Here is a 21493-nt window from a genome sequence, read left to right as displayed (position 1 = left end):
TTCTGGGATCTGCTTAGTTCAGGACTGTTGGGGTGATTAAATGAGCTGATATTTAAGTGTTCATAACAATGTCTGAGGTACAGTAAGTACTTAAAAGTGTTTGTGAAACAAATAAACTGTCTACATGAGCTCCTCTCTATTTAGGAATTGGAAAAAAACCTTTAAAATTACTCATCCTTCTTGTATTAGTCAAGATTTTCAAGACATGAGGTGGGGAAGAGAGATTGGGTGGTTGGATGAAGATTGGATGAAGGTATCATTCATCCAATGGGAAGTGGCTGGATTTTGCAATTATGAAAGTTGGCAAATCCAGTCCCTGCAGGGTGAGATAACAGTCTGGAGACCTAGGAGAGTTGATGCTCTCAGAGCTTTCTGCTGTAGAACCCAAAAGAGCCAATCTTGCAGGTAATATCTGAAGGCAGTCTGCTGGAGAATTCTTTTGCTCAGGAGGGGCTAGTCTTTTTGTTCTATTAAGGCCCTTATATGCTTGATTTTGCCACCCCACCTCAATTATGGAGCCCAATCTACTTTATTAAAAATCCACCCATTCCAGTATTAATCTCAGCTCCCAAAAGCCTCACCAGCCCCCAGAATGACACAGTCAAGTTGACACATAAAATTCACCCACTCACCTGTCAATATAACTCCTCCACTGGTTCTTCCTTGCTTAGTAACTAATGGCCCCTCTCTTCACTCTTTTACTCAAAGTGACCAAGAAGTGAAAGGAGTGCTGAGGGAAAGAGGAGAGGGGGTTGAAGAGGACTAAGATGTGTTAAGTCCACGCACCAGCTCCCATGAGGAATGTAATCATTATGTACTGCAAGCCTGTACTAATAAACAATGAAAATAGGTAAGAACCTTTCAGCAAGAGCACTAAGAACTGAAGAGCAAGGAGGAGGAGGAGGAGGAGGAGGAGGCTGGCTCCGTCCAGCATGAGACCTAGTTTCCTGTGGCACCTCTCTTCCTCTTGCCCACTTTGTTGGGCTGTGTTGGCCTTAAACTTTCTCCATATGTTCCTCCTGAGGCCTTCACACTTGCTGCACTCTGCCTGGAGACCTACTCCCTTATAGTCCACTATGCCCCACACCCCCACTTTACTGCCTTCCTCCTAAGAGTTGCCTCCTCAGAATGACTTTGTGAGTTACCCCAACCAATGGAACAGCCTCTATTGCTTGCCCCCTCTTATTGTGCTTCCTGTCCCTTCATAGAAGTTATCCTAGTGTGACATTTTGCATTTTTTTATTTGCATGCAGGCCAGCTTCCCCTGGAACATAACACCAAAAGCACAGAGACCCGTTTGCCTATTTATTTCATCATTGTATCCCCAGCCCTGCCATCATATCTGGCATATAGTAGGCACCTAATAAATAGGAAATCTACTGACAAAATTGCTGTGTGTATTTTCATGAGGGCAGAGACTAGTAACTACTTGTGCTTGGGGGCATGAGCTCCCCCCAGGAGCACAGAGCATTCCCATATGAGTTCTCTTACTTATCCTGTAAAAAGAGAGGTCATGACTCACACCCAAAGTGGAATGGGAGTGTTTAGCTTTTGAGCATCTTAATGCTATGTTTACAAGCTGGGAGCACCTCCAGAGGGGATGTGGGACATGTCTTCATTTATCTTCTGAAGACATAAGACATATGAGCTATGATGGCAAAATATGATCATATGTTTCAATTTTAATGAATATTATAGCAAAAGACACATTGTTATTAATTCCCAAAATACTCCCCTTCGCTTCAGACACACTTATCCCAACATTCCGGTCACTTCCTGAAGCAGTTCTGGATGTCTTTCATGAGTGCTTTAGTTGTGCTGTCACAGTTACCTTGGTATTCTGAATCAAGTCAAAAAGTTTATCATTCCTGGTCATTTTGACTTTGGGAAGAACCAGCGACTAAGGTATGTGAAGATGCACTGTCATTTTTTTATAAACCTGACTTTCTGTTGGATGGCACTTTGCAGCAATATTTACTGTATTTGAAGTTGTATCTTGTAAAGATACTTAAAAAAAAGAGGGCTTACCAACCTGCTTCAGAAATTGACAAGAGTGGCAAGTGTGTTTTAACCAGTGTTCTGTGAATACTGTTATCTTCCCCAGCCCTCCCTCATCATCTGGATTTGGTATTTTGGTGAATGTATGAGCAGAATGCAAATGGATAGGATTTCGTACAGTAAGATTTTCTCAGGAGGGAGACCATATGGGATAAACTTTTAAAGTAAATGCACTCATAATTCAGCTCTCAACTAGTAATCCTATTAATCATATGTCAAAATCACATTTTTATAATGTATTTATTTGTGTACAAAATATGTTGTAGTTTGTCGATGCATGTGCAGCAAAATATTCTATCACATACAACAAAAATACACCTTTTATTCCCTCCCCTCTGCCCTTGAAAATGGCAACACTGTTTTGGCAGGTCAGCAGCTAAAAATAAAGTGCTATTATAGTAAGCAATATTAGAATGTCTTCACTTGACAAATGTGATGTACAACTTGAGTACACAACCACATCTTTTAGATAGTTTTTCACAGCACAGGAAGCTCCACATCCTGAACACCCCAGAAGATACAAATATTTGTATATATATGTACACATGTATACACTGTATATGTAAAGTACCAACAAGCCTCGCTGTCCTTGTGAGTTTGTTGCATGTATGTTTAGTCCCTCTTTTGCCCCTCTCAAAGTCAGAGTCACACCACAGGGATCTTAGAGTTCATAGGCAGGCACCAAGAAGCTCACCGAAGGCTGGCTTGTGGGGGATGCGGTGTTGGTGAGAGGACATGGAAGAAGCCCTTCAGACCTCACTAGGGGACCTGGAGCGGAAGGGCACTTTGGACTGGAAACAGCCACAAAACAGGAGCCACAAGGCACGCTGGATCTCCTGATTGCGGAAGGCATAGATGATTGGATTGATCATGGAATTGTAGGTGGCAGGCAGCAGGGTGACATAAGTGTAGATGGCCGGGTCCTCGTGGCTCCCCACCACACAGTAGATGGCAAAGGGCAGCCAGCTGGCAGCGAAAGCGCCCAGCACCACGGCCAGCGTTCCCATGCCCTTTCTGGTGGCAGCGAGGTGGGGCGGCGCCAGGCAGTGCTGCTGCAGCGCAATCTGGTGTGCGTGGCGCCAGACCACCTGGCAGATGCGAGCGTACAGGTGCAGCATGACGCCGAAGACCACGAAGAAGGCAGCCGAGAGCAGCGCCACATGACTGCGCGTCAGCGGGCGCACCACGCTGCAGGAGGCACGCTCGGCCAAGCAGTTCCAGCCGAGCACTGGCAGCAGCCCGAGGCCAAGGGACACAGTCCAGGTGGCGGCGAGCAGGAGGTGCACACCCAACAGGGTCCGGCGCGAGTAATAGGTGAGTGCGTTGTAGAGGGACAGGTAGCGGTCCACTGTTATGGCCAGCAGGCTGCTGACCGAGGCGGCGAAAGAGGCCACTAGGAAGCCCACCGTGAGCAGGCTTACAGTCTCTGAGGGCACTACGTATTGGAACACGAAGTGCAGGATAAGGCCGCAACCAGCCAGCAGGTCAGCCGTGGCCAGACTACCCACTAGCACAAACATGGGCGTGCGTAGAGCGGGCGTGGACGCTATGAGTGCTACCACCAGCGCGTTTTCACCCGCGATCACCGTTCCGGACACACACAGCAGCACATCCCAGGGATTCACCGACGACAGCAGCAGTCCTGGTGGCCCTGCAGGCAGCTGTGACGACAGCTCCAGGGACCCGTTAGCGCCGCTGCCGCCTCCCAGCGCCGCCGCTGCTGCCGGGGGAACCCATTCACTGGTGTCCGGCGTTCCTGCCGCTGTGGCCGCCGCCGCTCCCTCGGCTGCCACTGCCACCACCTGGGACTCGTTGAGCGAGGCGGCGCTCGCGTTCATCGCTGCCAGATACTGCACCCTGCAGAGGGAGGGTGGGTGTCAGGTGTGAGATCTAAGCTCCCAGCCCCCCGCCCAAGGCTAGTGCAGATGTCCTGCTCGAATCACCCATTCCTCCTCAGGATCCTGGGGCAGAGCTGGAAGGAAGGGTCAAGTAGGAACACACCATAAACACCTGTTGAGCGAGCGAGTGAATGAGACAGAGTCTCAGTACATACTATCATGCTCAAAGATTATCCCCGTGAGTGTGCTTGTATTTGCACGCGCACCCAAGTGGTCAAGCTACGACTCTGAGCCCGGGCGGGTGCATCCCAAATTGCTCTGTTACAGTTTGGGCACTTCCGGAACAGGGTGGCGAGACGCTGTCCGTGGTGCTGAACGCGAAGTTTGTGCTCGGGCTATCTGGAGAACCCTGGAGCTCAGGGCCCCGGGGAAGAAGTGTTCAAAGTAGTAGAGCCTGGCCCCGGGAGGCGTGCGTCAAGCTTGACTCCATATCCCTAGCTTCGAGAAAGACCCACTCTGGTGCTGTCCTTAACCTCTTGGAGCCTTCCCCAAACCCCCAAACTTCCCCCAGGGACCGACTGCTCACCTGGGAAGTCCAAAGGTCTCAGGTCATGCGAGCCAGGCCGGAGCCCAGCTGAGCTCCCTGAGAGGATCGAGCAGCTGCTGGCCTGGAGGCAAGCACGGGATGCCTGTCGCCTGTCACTGTGTCCGCGCCTTCGCTAGTGAGAGACGCGCGCAGGAGAGGCGCCTGCGAGCTGCGCGCCTGCGGAAGATTGACAGGCGGGGCACGGTGACGTCAGGCTCCGGCTCAGAGTAGGTACAGCCCTTCGCCCCTCCCCAGCCAAGCCTTCTTCTGCCTGGCGGTCCCTCACCCCGAAAAGATATCTCGGGTGCTCAAAGAGGGAGGAGAAAACGGATCTTCCACTTCCAACCCAGAGTCTCCAGGAATGAGATGGGGGAGAGGGGAAAAAGATGTGAGGACCTCAAGGCTGGGCGAAGCGGGTGGGCTGGGAGGGATGGGTGGCCTGGCACAAAACAGATCCCAGGGTCAAAGTCACTGAGCGGCCAGGTGGAAAACAAACCCTGAAGAGGGGCCCCTGGGACAGGGCCTGGGAGAGGAGAGAACAGAACATATGGGGGGCGGGGCGCACAAGAATGCATCCGGGGAAGAAATTCTCTTTTTAAACAGATATTTATGGTGTTCTTGTCAATTGAGCAGAGACAAGGGAAAGGTGCAAGACTGTGTGGACTAGAGGACTGGTGACTCTCAAGAGGCCCTCTGAGGAACAGTTTCTTCTTCCCGGGCTGTGTATGCTGTTCCCCTCTCTCCCATTATCCCTGAGATACAACAGGTTTCATCATGATCTGCTCTGACCACCGTTTGCCAATTTCAGTAGCTGATGGTACCCTTGGAACTCACTCTTTAATTAAAGACAAGGCCTGTGTCTTGTTAGAAAAGAAGAACAGCAAAATGGGATTTACTTTCCTGGCAACAGACTTTGCCCTGTTAATTAGTACCCTATAAAACAAATTACAGGACAAAAATAGTGATAATTCAGCTGCACCAGACTTTGGTAGGCAGAACTTTTATTTTCAGCCCAGATAAATCATCCTTTTGGTTCGAAGGTGTTTTGCATTGTCAGGAAAATGCAAGTATTTATCTTCTGTTCTAATCAGCTAGAATTTCCATACTTGGGCAAAAGCTAAGATAGTTGACTTCACCTAAGGGTCTGAAGTAAATGACTGCACATTGGCACTGTGGCACTGTGCTGAGGCCACTAGGGACTACACCATCTGGGTAAAGAGAATGTGGACTATATTTGCTACCAGCTTTTCTTGCTCATTCCTGTGCACTTTGTTTTCTTCTTAGCTTTACTTTGCTTCTAGTACCAGGGCATCAAAAATGAAAAAGGAAAGATAGATTGGGCAGCACTTGGAGGTGTGGGGCTGTCCTCGATTATTTACTTTAAACCTGCCTCCTATGGCAGACTACTCCTGTCCCCATGCCCCACAGCAGCTGGAATTAACTAGATGGGAAAAAAGCTATAAGATCATTCTATTCTTCACTGCGGTAGCTGATGTTGGGCTGTAAAACAACTTTACACTCCACTGGAGGCATTTAAAAAATTAGCACACCACTACTTTTATGAATACAACACTTGGCTGACATTCAATTTCTGTAAAGAGCCGTTTTGTATTTTAGTACAAGATTATCTAAGAGCTCCTTTATTTCAGAGCTGTCAAATGAACTGTCAAGCCACTGTAGTAGCATTTTAACCAGAAATTTTCCAAATGATCAGATACTGGTCTAAGGATAGAAACCCTCCTTATTGTCTAAATATGTTTGGGTCTTACATGTTATGGTTTGGAAGACAGTGTGGGGTTAAAACTGATCCTACCATAGGGCTTTGGACATTCTAATGCTTTGGCTGGTGCCACAATGGTTTTCCCATGGTTTCCAGAAGACAACTCATGTACAGTCAGGTGCATAAATGCATGTGGAGGATGTGCAGATGGCCTTTGGCCATGCCAGTCTGTGGTTATTTAAAACTCCTTCTTATCTCACCTATGTTTACCCATCTCTTAGGAATGGATAAAGGCCACAATGCAAGATTGAGGAGAATAAAAGCCTTGCAATTCTTTGGTAACTGACAGATATTTGATGTTTTTCATTGCTAAACTTGCCCATATTTCCTATATAAGGAAACCTATATAAGGTTTCCCTGAGTGTCCAGTCTGAAAACCACACTGTTTTGAATCTACCCACCCCCAAGCTAGATTAAGGTCAGAAAGTGGCACTTGACATAAAGCTAAACAATAGCCATCCTTATGCAGACGTCTCTCTTGAAAAGTGTAACTAAAAGACAGCATAACAAGGACAAGTCAGTGTAGGTGTCGTAGTTTGGGGTTTTTTCAAGGGGAACAATATAATATAGGACACGTTTTAGAATATTAGTTTATAGGGAATCCTCCAAGAATCATATACAGCAGGTTCAGGAAATCTATTCACACACTAAATACTAAAGAATCCACCTGACATCCTGGATCCTACTTCATGGATCTGTGCTGGAAAGACCCAAAGGTGAGTGGTGAAAGCTAGAAAGTTCATGCCAGTAGGATGAAGAATTTGTGCTAGCAGGCTGAGGGATCTGCCCTGGAGTTAGGAAGGAATGCTCAAGTTAAGCACCAGAGTTTTTCCAAAAGTACCACAGCCATCTCCATCTCCAGCAACAGTGAGGTCCTAAGCTCCTCTAGAGATGAGGAAAGCTGAGTTCCCATCAGGAAAGTCAATGTGACAAGCTTCTCCATGAGGCTGAACAGTGCACCATCTTTCCCTCTGGAGCCAGGAAGTGATGCTCAAGATGAGGACCAGAGCTCCTCCAAAGTTCATCAGGAAGGCCAGCATAACGAGGTCCTCCAGCAGAACAGCCCAGGAGAACCAACAGCTTCCAAAAGCTTCTCCAAATAGCCTCCCTAACAGCATTCTCGCAGCTTCTCCTGTTCTGCCTTTATGCTGCTGGCAAAAATCCTCAGGGGGGTTTCCCACACCCAGCACTATGCTAGTTCAATTCATCTGGGTGTAATAAATTGGTCACTAGTTACAAATCCACTACAGGAGGTTTTGGATCTGATAGATAATGATGCATCAAGACTGGAGAACTCATATAAAATCTTCTATGAAATGCACAGAAGCCAATTGAAATGGAAGAATGAATCCGTTGTGCAAAGGACAGAGATGAAGTAGATCAAATGGCTGAGAAATACAAGATGTCACTTTAGTCCCCAAGGATCTGGTTCGTAGTTCTTTAAATTTCTCTTTATGTTTCTACTACAAACCTACTTAATTTTTAAATACCATAAGTGGGTTTTTATTTTGGGAATCCTTGCTACTTGACTAAATCAAACAACTAAATTCATTACAAGTCACCATCCTATCTGATCCTGGCTATACTTTGAGGTTCTGCAAAATCTAGTTTTTGACTGGTACAAATAGGTTGAAGTCACTATTACCAACCCAGTGACAAGCCCATCACTTCCTTTTGTGACTCAGTTCTTCATATGTCAGTACCATGCAAGAATGAACACAGAAAATTTCTTGTCTCAAGTTATGCCCAGGCTTCACAGCCTGTTCACCCCAGCACTCATCTGGCTCCTTTTGGCAACATTGCCCTCTCTGGTTAAGCCAGTGGTTCTCAACCCCGCTTCACAGTAAAATTACCTTGAAAAATTTTTGCAGCTATCCGTCTCTGGATCCCTCACCTAGAGATTCTTGTTCATTTAATCAGAAGTACCTAGAGTGAAAGATGGCCAGGCATTGCTTTTTCAACCCCTAGAGCCAGTTTGATAATATTCAATCAAACAATAACATCCCCTGTTATTTTTGAATAAAATGAAACTGATCAAATAGTAGATTGCAGTTTAGAATAAGGTATTACTTCATGTCACTCAGTACCTTTCAGTTTTTGGGGCAGCAACCATTCCTTCTCTGTAGACTTTTAGCTTCCTACACTTATCTAGAATCTCTTCTGTCCCAGGAAGAAGGCTGACCCTTGATTCTCTTTTGGCCCAGATGAACTCAATGTTTCTGTTAGGGAGAGCTACACACTGGTCCTCATCCAGGTTTCCCTGGGCCTTCTATTACACTGTAGATTTCAAGCTGCCTCAGCTGCTGCCCTTGTCTCTGCTCCGATCTTACAGCTCCTTCCTCGATATGCTTCTGCAGGGCCAGATCTTCGAGATCAATTCTCTTTCATAAAATCAGAACCACAGTCAGCAAGCCTGTTATACCTTTATAAAAACTAAGTGGCAAGATACACACTGGCAACTGTGGCTGCTCTCCCTGGGGATCTGCTAACACACACACACACACACACCCCGTCGTCTACTTGATTCTTAGAAAAAAGCAGTATAGTTTGAGGTCTCATGCTGCTCGGTGGTACACAGGCACTTGTGCTAACAGATGAGAAAGCCAACAGGCTGTTTACTGGGGAAAATTGCTCCTCCAAGAGACAAAAATCACACAGGGCCATTGAATGCCTCACATTATTTGTCCAGATCCAGGGCTTTGGATGGAGCATAATCTTTTGGGGATGCGTGCTGAGAAAGATGGGGTCTATTGAAGAAGTTCCCCTCTTCTGGCTTCTACTTGCCAGGGAAGTACTTATTCCACTGAGCCATCTCTCCAGCACCTGAAAGTTTCTTCTTCATGCCAGGTGAACTCCTGAGGGTTGATATTTGATATCCTGGAAGTGCAACATCACCTTGTGTTCCCATTAAATTTACAGGGGGACCAGGACACCAGTATTGTCCTGGCATGGTCACAGTGTGCAGAATGTGTGCAAGGCACTTGAGTTTTTGTTTACTTGGTGAACATTTTTTTTTCCATGAGAAACAAATCAGGAAAAATAGCAGTATTTAGGAGCACGTATTTTTCATAGTGAAAATAACTCTATTGAATTTCATGAAGACATGTATAATCTTTAACTTAGACTACTAACTTTACTGAGCATGGGAATGTTAATGAGGAAGTACTTTTACTGGCATACTTAAAAAGAGACAGTGTGGCAGTCCTCTGATCCACTCTGCCCTACATTTCCAAAGTACTGTGACACTCAGTGGGTTCATACCCATTATCTCATTTTGTTATTTGAAAGAATTACCTGGAGTTAGGAGTTACTGTCTTTACTGATGGGGCACCAAGGTTCAGAGTGGTGAAGTGAGATGTCTCGGAGTACATAGGATGCCAGCAGGAGACTCAAGGCTATGGCGTGTTCATTTCTTTCATTGCCACATTGACTAAAGGTCTGTTTGGACACCAGAAGCCATGGCAGGCTTGAGAAAATGCCCCCCTCCCCTTCTCTGTCATGACCCTGTTGCACGCTGGATGCTTGTCCGCCCCTCTTTTTCTCTGACTGGATCATGAGGGTCTCATGAGCTATACAAGGAAGAGCAGTGCTCTCATTGTCCTGTCTAGAGAGCATGCCACTAGGCGCCATATTCAGTGCATTCTCCATGTGCTGGAGCAGGAGTTCCTACCACCAGGACACAGTCTGTTCCCCTAACTTTCCCAGAAGGACAGAAGAATCAGTGCTTAGGGTTGAGTCATTCAAGAAAGGTTTCTCCCTGTATCTATCATACAAGTACTTGTTTCCAAATAATAATAATAATAATAATAATAATAATAATAATAATAATAAATGGCTGGGAATATAGCTTAGTGATAGAGTACCCCTAGGTTCTGTTTACTACTAGAAAAAGGGGATTATGAAGCCTTAATGCAGGAATTGGAGTTGTTGATGGGTCCTCCTGGTAGTTTGGACATTATATTAGTTAAAGCACCTGTAGTAGCTGTAAGATAACTTTAAAAATTCTGGTGTCACAATTTCTGAGGAGTTTGTTTCTTACATGAAATTCAGTACAGGGCTTTGTTGTCTGTTAGGGAGCACCACACAGACCAATTCAGAGACCCGGTTGGCTCCTGCGGTCTTCCCTCTTCTAGGAGCTCAGAGTTTTCAGTATTTCCCACGTTTACACTTCACCATGCTGGTAGTTGAGTGATGTGCTTGAAGAACTCCACTTGGAACATGGCATGGGACATTTCTTCTTTTGTGTGCAGGGTCTCACTATTTTTTTAATGGGACATTTCTGGAAGTGGGGAGATAAATATAGATACAAGGAAAGAAAGTATCAAAAAATGTCTCCTAGTTTTCAGGGGTTTGAAAGAAGTAGGAGGGGCAAAATAGTGTGATTGTAGACATACTCAGTTTGGAGGACAGCAGGTAAAAGTCCCCAGTAAATGCTGAAATCAGGAGTTGTCTGAAGATCAGCAGAGTCTAGACTGGAATAGTGGATGAGGGCCCCAAATAACCACAATGATTTTAGCAATAATGTCTGCAATTCATTCAATGTGTACCATTTATTAGATACATCATGGGCTGAGTTCTATTGTTATCTCCAATGTATACAAAATTGAAGCTTTAAGAGGTAGAATAGCTGTGTCATTGAAGAAGTAAGGAAATATAGGCAATAGGGAGCTGACGGAAGAAGAGTGAGCAACAAAGCAAGTCAGAAAGGACCTGCGGAGAATCTCAGACTCATAAGAGATGGTGGAGTGTGTCAGTGTACTGGAGAGAGAGGGAGGGAGGGAAGGAAGGAGGGAGAGAGAGAGAAAGGTAAAGATAGAAAGGGAGAGAGACAGAGACACAGAGACAGAGAGAGACAGAGAGAGACAGAGACAGAGATTCAGGAGAGGGAGAGTCAAACTCTAACCTGAGAGGTCAAGGAGGAAGGAAGGAAACGTGTTCACTGAATTCAGCATGGGAAATGTTATTGGGGGCTTTGCTGAAAACACAGGACTAGCAGGCAGCCAAAGAGAAGGAAATGTAAATGAGGGGAAGAGAGGCAAAAGGCCTCTATGGCCAGACTGGCTTGAAGGGCGGAGAGCAGTAAGAGGGCAGCTAGACAGAGCGAGGGTGAGCTTTTCCTGAAGTGTAGAGATAACCAGCGTAGGAAAGGGGTGGAAAAGATGCTGAGTTGATTTCAGGGAGAGTAGTTATGTGAGGGAGAGAGCTAGTGCAAGGCAGAGCAGGGCTGGATGTAGGTGGAAAGATTAACCTGAGAAAGGGCAGGGACAGTGGACACAGACAGGCAACACACACACACCCTGCAGGAAGCCAGGAGACCAAGGGCTGGGCTTCTAATTCCCTGGGCATCTGGGGCTAAGGCTATCAAATCATAGAGAGATGGCCAAAAAAAGATCTTTAATTATCATTTGAGGGCTATGCAATATTATATAAGATCACACTGAATTCACCTACAGTCTCAGTTACTTTTGTCTCATTGTTGGGACAAAACACCTGACACCCAAAATGAAGGAAGGATAGGTTTATTTAGCTCACAGTTTGTGGAGGTTTCATTTTATACTCAGTTGGCTCCAAGGCAGGATTGCACATGGCAGAGAGCAGCAGTTCATGGTGGCAGAAAACCACGGACGCAGCAAGAGCAAAAAGGGAGGAGAAGCAGAGAGCAAGCCTCTTTCCCTCCCTGTTCCAACAGGCAGAAATAGTACTTCTTAAAGATTAAGATTATATTTCCTTTATTACCAATAACTGAATATTTCTGTAGTGTATGCAGCTAACTGCCCCAGGGGTGGATGCAGCACTCACAGCCATAATCCCAGCATTGGATCATGGATCAATCACAAACTCTAGAATCCCACCCGATGACGGCATAAGGCTTTGGGGGACAACTAGACACAAACCGTAACACCTACCATTAGACATTTAGATTATTTATATATTCTCTATCATGGATAGCCTTATAGAGATTACTATCATGAGCATAATTTTATTTTGCATGATTATCTTGCCGTGAAAGTTATCTTGCCCACAAAGGGCAAAAACATTTTCATGGATCTTGAAATGCACTGCTGAGTTGTTTTTTTAAAAATGATTGTAAAGGGGCCAGGGAGATGGCTCAGTAGAATAAGCGCTTGCCTAGCAAGCACAAGGGCCTGAGTTCAATCCCCTGTTCCACCAAAAAAAAAAAAAAAAATTAAAAATGACTGTAAAAATTGACAATGTCAACAGCACTCTGTGAGTGTACTAGTTTCTTTACAGCTTTTATAGCACCTGGCTTTATTATTTTAAAGTATTCTTTAATCCAATAGGCAGAAGTAGGACTTCTTAAAGATTAAGATTGTATTTACTTTATTACCAATAACTGAATATTTTTGTAAGACACTGAATTTTCTCTTATTGAATTATCTATGCTTTGCCTTTATTTGTTAGGTCTTTATGCAGTTATGAAGTTGATGAAATCTACTGTGCATATTAATCCTTCATATGTTGATCTTCAGAGTAATTTTTCCCATTTTTCTTTTTTAAGTTTTAGTTTCAACTATTCAGGGATACTGCATTTTATGAAGGTTTCTAAAAATTTATTTTATGGTTTCTAACATAAAAATGATTTTACATTAATGTAAAATCTGTCATTTCTGTCATGCAATGGAAGACAGAGATCTGGGAAAGAAAAAGCTCTTGCATAGAGCTGCACCCTTCTCCTGCTTGGTCAAGGGCTGGGCAGTTTACCCTGGGGAGCATTGCAACACGGGAATGCCTTTGGGCCCAAACCTTGTGCAGAGCCAGGAGACCACAGCTCTCTAGTGCTAGCTGGCACAGAGTACCCGAGGGAGGGTAGGGATGGGGACCTCAGCTGCGAAGCAAGCCGTAGACTCTGCAACTGGACGTCCAGCACAGCCAGAGCAAAGTGCAGCTCTTCCCTGAGCAGGTGACCCCCAAGTTGACTGCAAGTCCCTGCAAACTCTGAGCAGACACAGAGAAAAATGGCAACGGGGCAAGAGAGGGGAGAGGAAAACCACATTTATTTAGTCCCTTGCTGTGGACCAGCACAGTGTGGGGTGCTTCTCACATATGTTCTCATTCAATCCCCCTTTGCTTCTGAGGGATCATTTTTACTATTCCCATTAAACACACAAGGAAACCAAGGTTCAAATGGTTGAATAACATTTATTCTTAAGCAGCTCAGATGAGATAAAATGCATTTTGTTCTGAAAATCTCACTTCTTGTAAAAAAGATCTCCACTCTGGGAGAGGGGCCTGAGACATGGGGGAAGAGGCATCTGTAGGGACAGGAGAAGACTGGAGTACACTGCGGATCTGGCAGAGACGCTGAGATGTGGTACAAGAGGAAGCACAGAAAGATTCTGAGTATACCTGGTCTGGTCACTTCAGAAAGACAGTGAGGAAGCAGTGAGCAGCACACAAGTCACTTTCCTGTGACACGCTTGTGGGCACCAAGTACTGAAAGCAGGCCACTTAGCTAGAGCAGGCAGGAGCTGGTATGGCTGAGTCGCTGCTCTGGTAACTCCCCACCCTGCATGCTGATCTGAACTGTAATCCCCGATCTTTTCAGAAAGATTCTAAACCCTAGGAGAAGTTGCTAGGGGAATAAAGCCCTCAATATCATAACAATAAAATCCATCAAATCATTTTCCAAAAATAACACGAGCTTCACTTTCCATTCAGCAGCACTTGAAGGGTGAGCTGCAGGTGAGGCTGAAGCCAGTGCTCATTTGTGCCCTCCTCTCCCCACACCTGCTCTACCCGCACACAGAAGTGAGCCCCGGGAGGCTCCACAGGTCACACCTGCCTTCTCAGGAGGCCAGGACCCTGGCCTCGCCAGCTTCTCAACCCCTCCCAGCTTTCTGTTTGATGCTGTATTCCTGCCCTTCTCCCAGGCCCGAATGATGTATCAAACAAACACTATTGATTTGAGTGACTGGAATAACATGCTTCTTTTATCAAGTAAAATTAAATGAGATTTTTCTTTTGAGTGTTCAAGAAAAAGGATGGATAGCTGCACATATAAAAGGCATGCACAAAGCAGGAACAAAAATAGTGCATGCAGTATGCACTCAGTTTTGTTAAAGAAATTACATCCATGTATGCTACACATCATAGAGTTAAAAGGATTTACTGCTGGGCAGAAGCTGTTTTTATTCTTTTAAAATATGTGCAGAAACTAACAGCTATTTTCAATACTCTTGCTTTAATTTATGCTCATAGAACCCCAAATTTTAGTTAACTATATGGCCACCTAAAATAAATAGGCTTCAAAAAAATAAATAAAATAAATAGGCTTCTAGGCTTGCCTTGCAGACAGGCATGGTCCTGTAACTCACTCTTCTGAGGGAAATATAAGTTCACTTGCTATAGTCCCACCTTCAAGATTTTCTCCTTGGGAGAAGGGTCACATCCTCCCATCCTTCTTTCCTGCTTCTTGCTGGCTGGATATCAGCACAATGGCCAAAGCAGAAGTGCTGCCTTGGACCCTGAAATGGAGCTCATATGATAAAGGTGTTGGGGAGGTAAGAAAGAAAAAGTTGTGTCCCTTGTCACTGCTACCATCCAAACCCTACACAAGCTATATACAAAAAGAATTATTCTCCTAAGAGGAGTCTGTTTAAGTCACTACTATCTTGACTTTTCTGTCACCTGACAGCTGAACCAAACCCTACTAACTATATACACATTTTCAAGCTACAAAATATAGGTATATATTTAGAATTCAAGACCAAGTTGGTACACAAAATAATTTTCTAGCTGAAAATTCTTCACGAAGTCACCATCTCAAGTTTTGCTCCTATCTGCACCGGTACTCCATGCAAGCAAGTTGCATCAAATCAGCACTTCACAATGAGTTCATTTTTTGTTTGTTTGTTTTTTTTATAGAAAGGACACGTTGTTCTATCTTTGGTCCATGAACTTTCTCAATTTTAATTCAAAGAGCATCATAACTGTTCTGGGGAATAACATATTGTTTATGGTTCCACTGTGATGATCTTGGGATATTTGTGATTAACTCCTAAGTTACTGGAGACACTTCAAGCTGAGGCAAAATAACAGTTGAGCTCTCAGCCCTTTGCCCTGGTCAAGTGAGCTGCTCCTACTAACATACTGAGCTTGGGACATGAAAAGATGAGAAGGAAGTCAGAGTGTGCATGGGTGTGCCGCGGCTCTACGAGGAGAGCCGTGTGCTGTGTGAGTGTCCTGAGGCTCCTTGTGCTCCTGGGTGGTTCCTGGGCATTGATTTGCTGAGCCCATGTGCTGGATAGGAGTATGTGATGTGCAGATGTGTATTATACACCAGGCCACAGAGGGATATGCACATGTGTGCATGCACATAAGGTAGAATTTTCAGTGTCTGTGTGTATGAGTACATATTTGCATGTGCACGTATGAAGGGATATGTTACCTCATAGAGACAGGAAACACCTTGGACTATGTTGTGCTAAAGAAAGCACTGACTGAAATCATTCCAGAACCAGATATGCAGGAGAAGCGCATGCCTGCCGTGCCTCCTGCCGCAAGCTCCCCATTCACTCCCAATCATAATGCGATTTTGCAGTTTGGTTAGCTAAACTGTAGGTAGGTCTCTGGAGTTTAACTTCAGGTTGGCTCTGATTCAGTTTGTATTTTTTGCTTTTGCTGTTACAAAGGACTGAAAGTCATTATTTTAAGGTCATTTTCCCCAGGCATGTGCTTACACTTTGAGGGAAAAGTTATCGTGAAACATAAGGCAATCTTAATAAAAGAAGAAGGAAGCATCGGATGAAAGAAAGCAGATGCTAGGGAAGCACAGGGTCGACATTTTAGCAATCCTCACCTGCTGGTGTGAAGAGTATATTTTTCAGCATCTCACACACTATTACTATCTCCCCACAAAGAACCCATCATCTCTGGCTTGTTCACTCTCTGGCTGTTTCTCCTGCGCAGCACAGACAGTCTGGATTGACAGGGACCCTCTGAGAGGGTGGAAAGCCTGCTCCTATGGGAGCACTGTAAGGTTAAACCCCCACACGCATACAGGTTTTTGACTCTGCATGATTGTGCTGCTCTTCTGAAGTTTCTCTCACACAGAACACCAGGGTGGCCGTGGCCTTGAAGGTACCTGAAAAAGACCCCCTGTGATGGCTTGCATCTAGAAGTACCCCCAAAACCTCACATAGTAATAGGTGGGGTTTTGCAGAGATGGCTGCATCTAGAGTGTGTGTGATTCTGGGATTAAGGATGTGATGCTGGGATCAGGCGTGTCCCACCCAGGTACGAGTGTTATCCATCCAGAAGGCAGGGAGATTGGATGGAATATAAGGTGCTTTTCTGCCATCTGCCTTCCTGACACACTACAGACTCTTTCTTCTCCATCATGCCATCTCCCTTAGTACCAGCCAACTGTGGAATGCAACCTCTAAAAACTGAACCAAAATAAACCATCTTCCCTTAACTGAGTACTGAGTATTTTGTCACAGCAATGAGAAAAGTAACCAAGATACCACCTGACCCTTTCCATGCTGTAGTGCAGGGAACGGGGAGCAGGCTGGTGCTCTAGGAGGTGCTGTTGAGTCCTTGCTCAGTGCTGAGTTTCCCACTTGGAGATGAGACGGTGAATTGTGAATGGGCATTGGGAGTGTTTCCCTCCCTCAGGGCCCTTCTGGCCTGCTTTAGCCACATCCCAGAATGCATTCATGCTATGGCCATGACATCATTAGTATGGTTATCAAGCACATCACCTGGTGATGAATAGATGATTACCCTTATTTTAAACTGAGGTTTAATGATCCTTAGCCAAGATCGTGCAAGTAGTAAATGTCCATGGTGAAATTTGAACCAGGAAGCTTGGCTCCAGAGTTCCATGCTTAGCTGTTGCTCTCTCCTGATCCCCCACAGCAAACCACAAAGGAGCCATGTGGCAAAGGGCTTTTCACAGATGCAAACCTCTCTGTTCTGAAAGGCAACCTTCATGAGCAAGCGAGGCCAACAGCCCAGTGTCAGCAGATGAGTTTGGCAAATGAAAATTCTGGTTTTCTGAAAATGTTTAAAATGTTAGCTGGTAGTGAGAGAGGGAGAAACACAGCCTGAAGAGGGCATTTCTCTCAGATCTTGCAGAAAGTAAGTGACTCCAGCAGGGTGTCCTCAGGGCTCCACTTTCTTTTTTTTCTTTTTCTTTTCTTTTCGCGGCTCCAGACTGCCTCCAGCGCTGGTCTGGATTGCCTTGAGTATGCGGGAATTGAACCACCCATCCCAGAGACTGACTGCTTTGTTTAAGCAGGCACTTAAACAACTGAGCGAGTGGGCAGGCTCCCTGGGCTCCACTTTCAAAGGAGAGCCAGAAGCTGGCCACAGCCTCATCCTGGGAGGCCATGGGCTACTTTCATGCTCCTCTAAATGCAGCAGAGAGAGTTCCGCTTGGCAAATGAAAGCCAGATTCTTCACTTCTTCTGCTCAGAATGCCCCAAGGCTCCCATCCTGCCTGCAAGCCCAACACACATGGTGGGTCCTCCTCTTCCCTTTTTCTCACTCTCCTCCAGTCACACTTGCCTCCTCCTCCTTCCTACAAACACACCAGCTACGTATCTTCCCAACAAAGGGCCTTTGAGTGATCCACTCCTTCTGGCTGGACTGCTCCTCCCATTGGTGTTAGGTCGAACTCCTTCACTTCCTCCAGTCTTTGCTCCAAGCCACCCTCTCAACAGGATCCACTATTCACAGTTGTAATTTGTCCCCATCCTTGCTCTCTCCACCTTCCTCCTCCTTCATTTCTTCCTTGCCATCCTCATCAGATTTCAACATACTACAGAACTTAGGTGTTAATTGTTTGATGTCTCCCCTGTGTGCTAGATTGTGAGCTGTCATGGGGCAGGCTTCACTGCATTGTCCACAGGGACTTGCTAAATTGCCCAAACACTTATAACAGGGCCTGTTATGGGCTGCACTCTCAATATTTTCTGAATGAATGAGGACAGTGCCAGCAGTCTGCCAATACTTTGGTCTGTGGCTTTGGGGCTCTGTGGAAATTTCAGGAAAGCGGACAAGGTCTAGATGAGCAATGATCCAATGCTATTGACAAGGAGGGGCTGGAAAGGCTTCCTGGACTCTGGGGATAATGTCCTGCACCACACATTTGATCTATCACTGCATGTGTCAACCAGGCTTGGCTGGATTCCACAGTGCATCTGGACACTGAATTAAATGTCCTAATAACAGGAAACTGTTGCCAAATGCCACTTTGGCTTACTCATGCAGACCAGTGGCCTTAAGTGGAGGGATATATACCAAATGTTTGACGCGGTGCTCAGCACACTTTATGTGCACGAAGATCCCCATTATTACCATTATCTGGCCTCCGCCCCAAGCTTTGCTTCATTCTTCCCAGCAGCTCCCTTTCTGCCTTTTGCCCTTGCAGTGATTCTCAGGTTCAGCAATCCACTGCTCTCTAGGAAGTGATGCAGCTGAAATACATTTCTCTGTGGCTTTGGGGCTCTGTGGAGATTTCAGGGAGGCTGTCAAAGTCCAGAGGAGCAATGGTCCAGTGCTCATTGTAACACCCGACCCTCTCTGCCCAGGATATTTGGCGCTGCCATAGGAGAGGCATGGCCTGGAAGATGGGCTGGGGAAACAATCGTCCCTCAGGGCCTGAGGAGTCAGAGTAGGTTGCTCTCTGACACCCTCAGGCAGGGAATGGAAAGTGGGCTGGTTTCTATTCTATTCTTTTCTTTTTTGTGGTGTTGGGGGTTCAATCCAGGGCCTTTGAAACTGAGCTATATACCCAGCCTTGGTTTTCCTTCATTCCCTTCCCCTTCTCCTCCCCCTCCCTTCCCCCTACTGCCTCTTCTTCTTTTCTCTTCTCTCCCCTCCTCTCCTCTCCTTTTCCCTCCCCTCCCCCTCTCTACCCTCCCCTCCCTCTCTCTACCCTCTTCTTCCTTCCCCTTCTTTCCTATCCTCCCCTCTCCCCCTCTCTCCCCTTCCTTCCCCTCCCCTCCCTTCTGCTCTCCTCTCTCTCTCCCTTCCTCTATCTCTCTCTTCCTCCCTCCCTTCCTCTGTTCTGTTCTCTCCTCTCCTCTCCCCTCCCCTCCCTTCCCTCCTCTCTCTAACAGGGACTTATTAAATTGCTCAAGCTGGGCTCCACCTTGCAATCTTCCTTCCTCAGCCACCCAAAGTTCTGGGACTATAGCTACGCATCACCATGCTCAGAAAGTGGGCCTATCTCTTCATCCCCATCTATTTCACGACTGAAAACCATCTGTCATTCCAGACCTGCTCTAGGCAGCAGAGCGAGAGGCAAGGTAGCCCACCTAACTTGACCTTTCCCTAGCTGGCATAAGCCCAGTGCTGGGGTAACTGATAGGGGAAAACTTAGTGTCCATGGTATTTCGTGCTGATGGCAGTTTTGTTTTTGGTTTAAGACAATACAGATTTATTAGCCCGCAGTTCTTAGAAATCCCACATGGGTCTCACTGAGCTAAAGTCATGGGGTCAGTGAGGCTGGCTGCATTCCTTCCACTGGTTATAGGGGAGAATCCCTACCACTTCTGGAGTCTGCTGTACTCTTTGTCTCCTGGACTTTCTAGTGTTGAGACAAGTTATGTCCCATCCCCCTTGCTTCTTCCATAGCCACATCTCCCCACCACTGGGAAAAGGTTTTCCCATTTAAAGATTCTTGGGATTAGACAGGGACCACCTGGACATTCCAGGATAATCTTTATTTCCCAAAGAACTTGGTCTTAATAACATCTTTAAACTCCTTTTGCCATGTAAAGGGACATAGTCATGGGTTCTAGAGATTTGGACACAGATATATTTGGGGGTCATTATTGTGCCTACCTCAGCTGCCAAGATGAGGAACATCTTTTGGTTGTAAACTTATCTCTGTGCTGGGACTATAAATCCCAATGTCAAGTTGCCTTCAAATCCAAGAATATTTGATCATCCCTTTTGTTACCCATTGGTAGATTTGTAAAAGAGGTCATTAAATGATGTTACACAGATTCCTCCCATCCTGCTGGCTCTGGCATCTTCTAAAATGCACCAACTGTCTACAGTTTAGTGCAGCTCGAGTTCATGAAGCTTCCTCTTAAAGTGCAGAGGTGAGAGCCTCCAGGGAGCCTGGGTGGAGATGTCTACATACTTTAGATGTATAAAGTATTTTATTTGCCACTTTGAGATACAAGAGAGGGTGAAAAGAGAGTGAAGGATTGTAGATGTAGACGAGACTAGGGAAAGGTAGGGTTGTGGCCAGTGATCCACTAATGGGTATAGGACATGGGGCAAGCATTAGTAAGTATTCAGGGCAGGGGGCTTTTTCCCATAGGACAGGATAATCTGCTGAGAGACTGCAAGTTACCCAGAGTTCTGGAATTACTTTTCATGTTACTTTCTCCTCACAGAGACACAATTTCACACACACACACACACACACACACACACACACACAACTCTGAGGAGAAAAGGTTTAACTGGCTCACCTTTTGTAGAGGTTTCAGTCTGTAATCAGCTGGCTCCCAGGAAGAGTGGCTTGACAGAAAGGAAAACAGAGAGAAAACAGCTTGTGGCATGGCCGCAGGAAACAGATAAAGAGAGGAGGGGGTAGATAGTCCCTTCCAGGCCATGCCTCCAGCGACCCACCGCCTTCCATCACACTTCACTTCTGAACCTCACATTTCACTCAGGTCTTCTGCTGATGAATATCACATCCACCCAAATATATCTGAGTCTCCTGCTCAAAGCCCCCTACCTAGGTGCATGTGAGGCTTTAGGAGAACACCTAGATATAAAGCATCGAAGTCTCCTTACTCTTCTTTTGGATCTTTGGACATATAAGAATAGTAGCATTCTAGGGGCTGGGGAAATAGCTCAGTGGGATAAGTGCCTGCTTGTTAAGCACAAGGTCCTGAGTTTGATCCTCAGTACTGTAAAAAAAAAAAAGTAGCATCTTGGGAAATTTTTCTTTCCTCCTATTTCTGACTTTCTCAAGAGGTGCTTTTTTACTTGCAAGTTGTGAAGTAACACTTTAGCTCTCTGGCACACTCACATATCAGGAACTCAGCCAACTGTTACCTGTATTTTATAGATGCCTTACACGTTTAATGATAGGAAGTAAGCTTTACTAGAGCTTACTTTTAATTTTATCACAATGAGGACAAGATCAGATTATGTTTCGAAGCTATGCTTTAGAAAGCCAAGATAGGGTCTGACCACTTGGTTATGAGCCAACTTTTTAATATATTGCTGGATTCTGTT

General features: G+C 45.7%; 1 protein-coding gene across 1 annotated transcript; it reads right to left on the bottom strand.

Moving 5' to 3' along the window:
- Positions 1-2281: 2281 nt before the first annotated feature.
- On the bottom strand, positions 2282-3937 carry Gpr6 (G protein-coupled receptor 6). Its single transcript, XM_004637489.2, has one exon. The coding sequence runs from the start codon at positions 3894-3896 to the stop codon at positions 2808-2810; it is 1089 nt and encodes a 362-aa protein (XP_004637546.1). The 5' UTR covers positions 3897-3937; the 3' UTR covers positions 2282-2807.
- Between the last annotated feature and the right edge of the window lie 17556 nt (positions 3938-21493).

Source organism: Octodon degus, unplaced genomic scaffold (genome assembly GCF_000260255.1).
Source record: "Octodon degus isolate 3935 unplaced genomic scaffold, OctDeg1.0 scaffold00090, whole genome shotgun sequence".
Lineage (NCBI taxonomy): Eukaryota > Metazoa > Chordata > Mammalia > Rodentia > Octodontidae > Octodon > Octodon degus.
The sequence above is the reverse complement of the archived record's forward strand: the minus strand, read 5'-3'. Positions and strand labels throughout refer to the sequence as shown.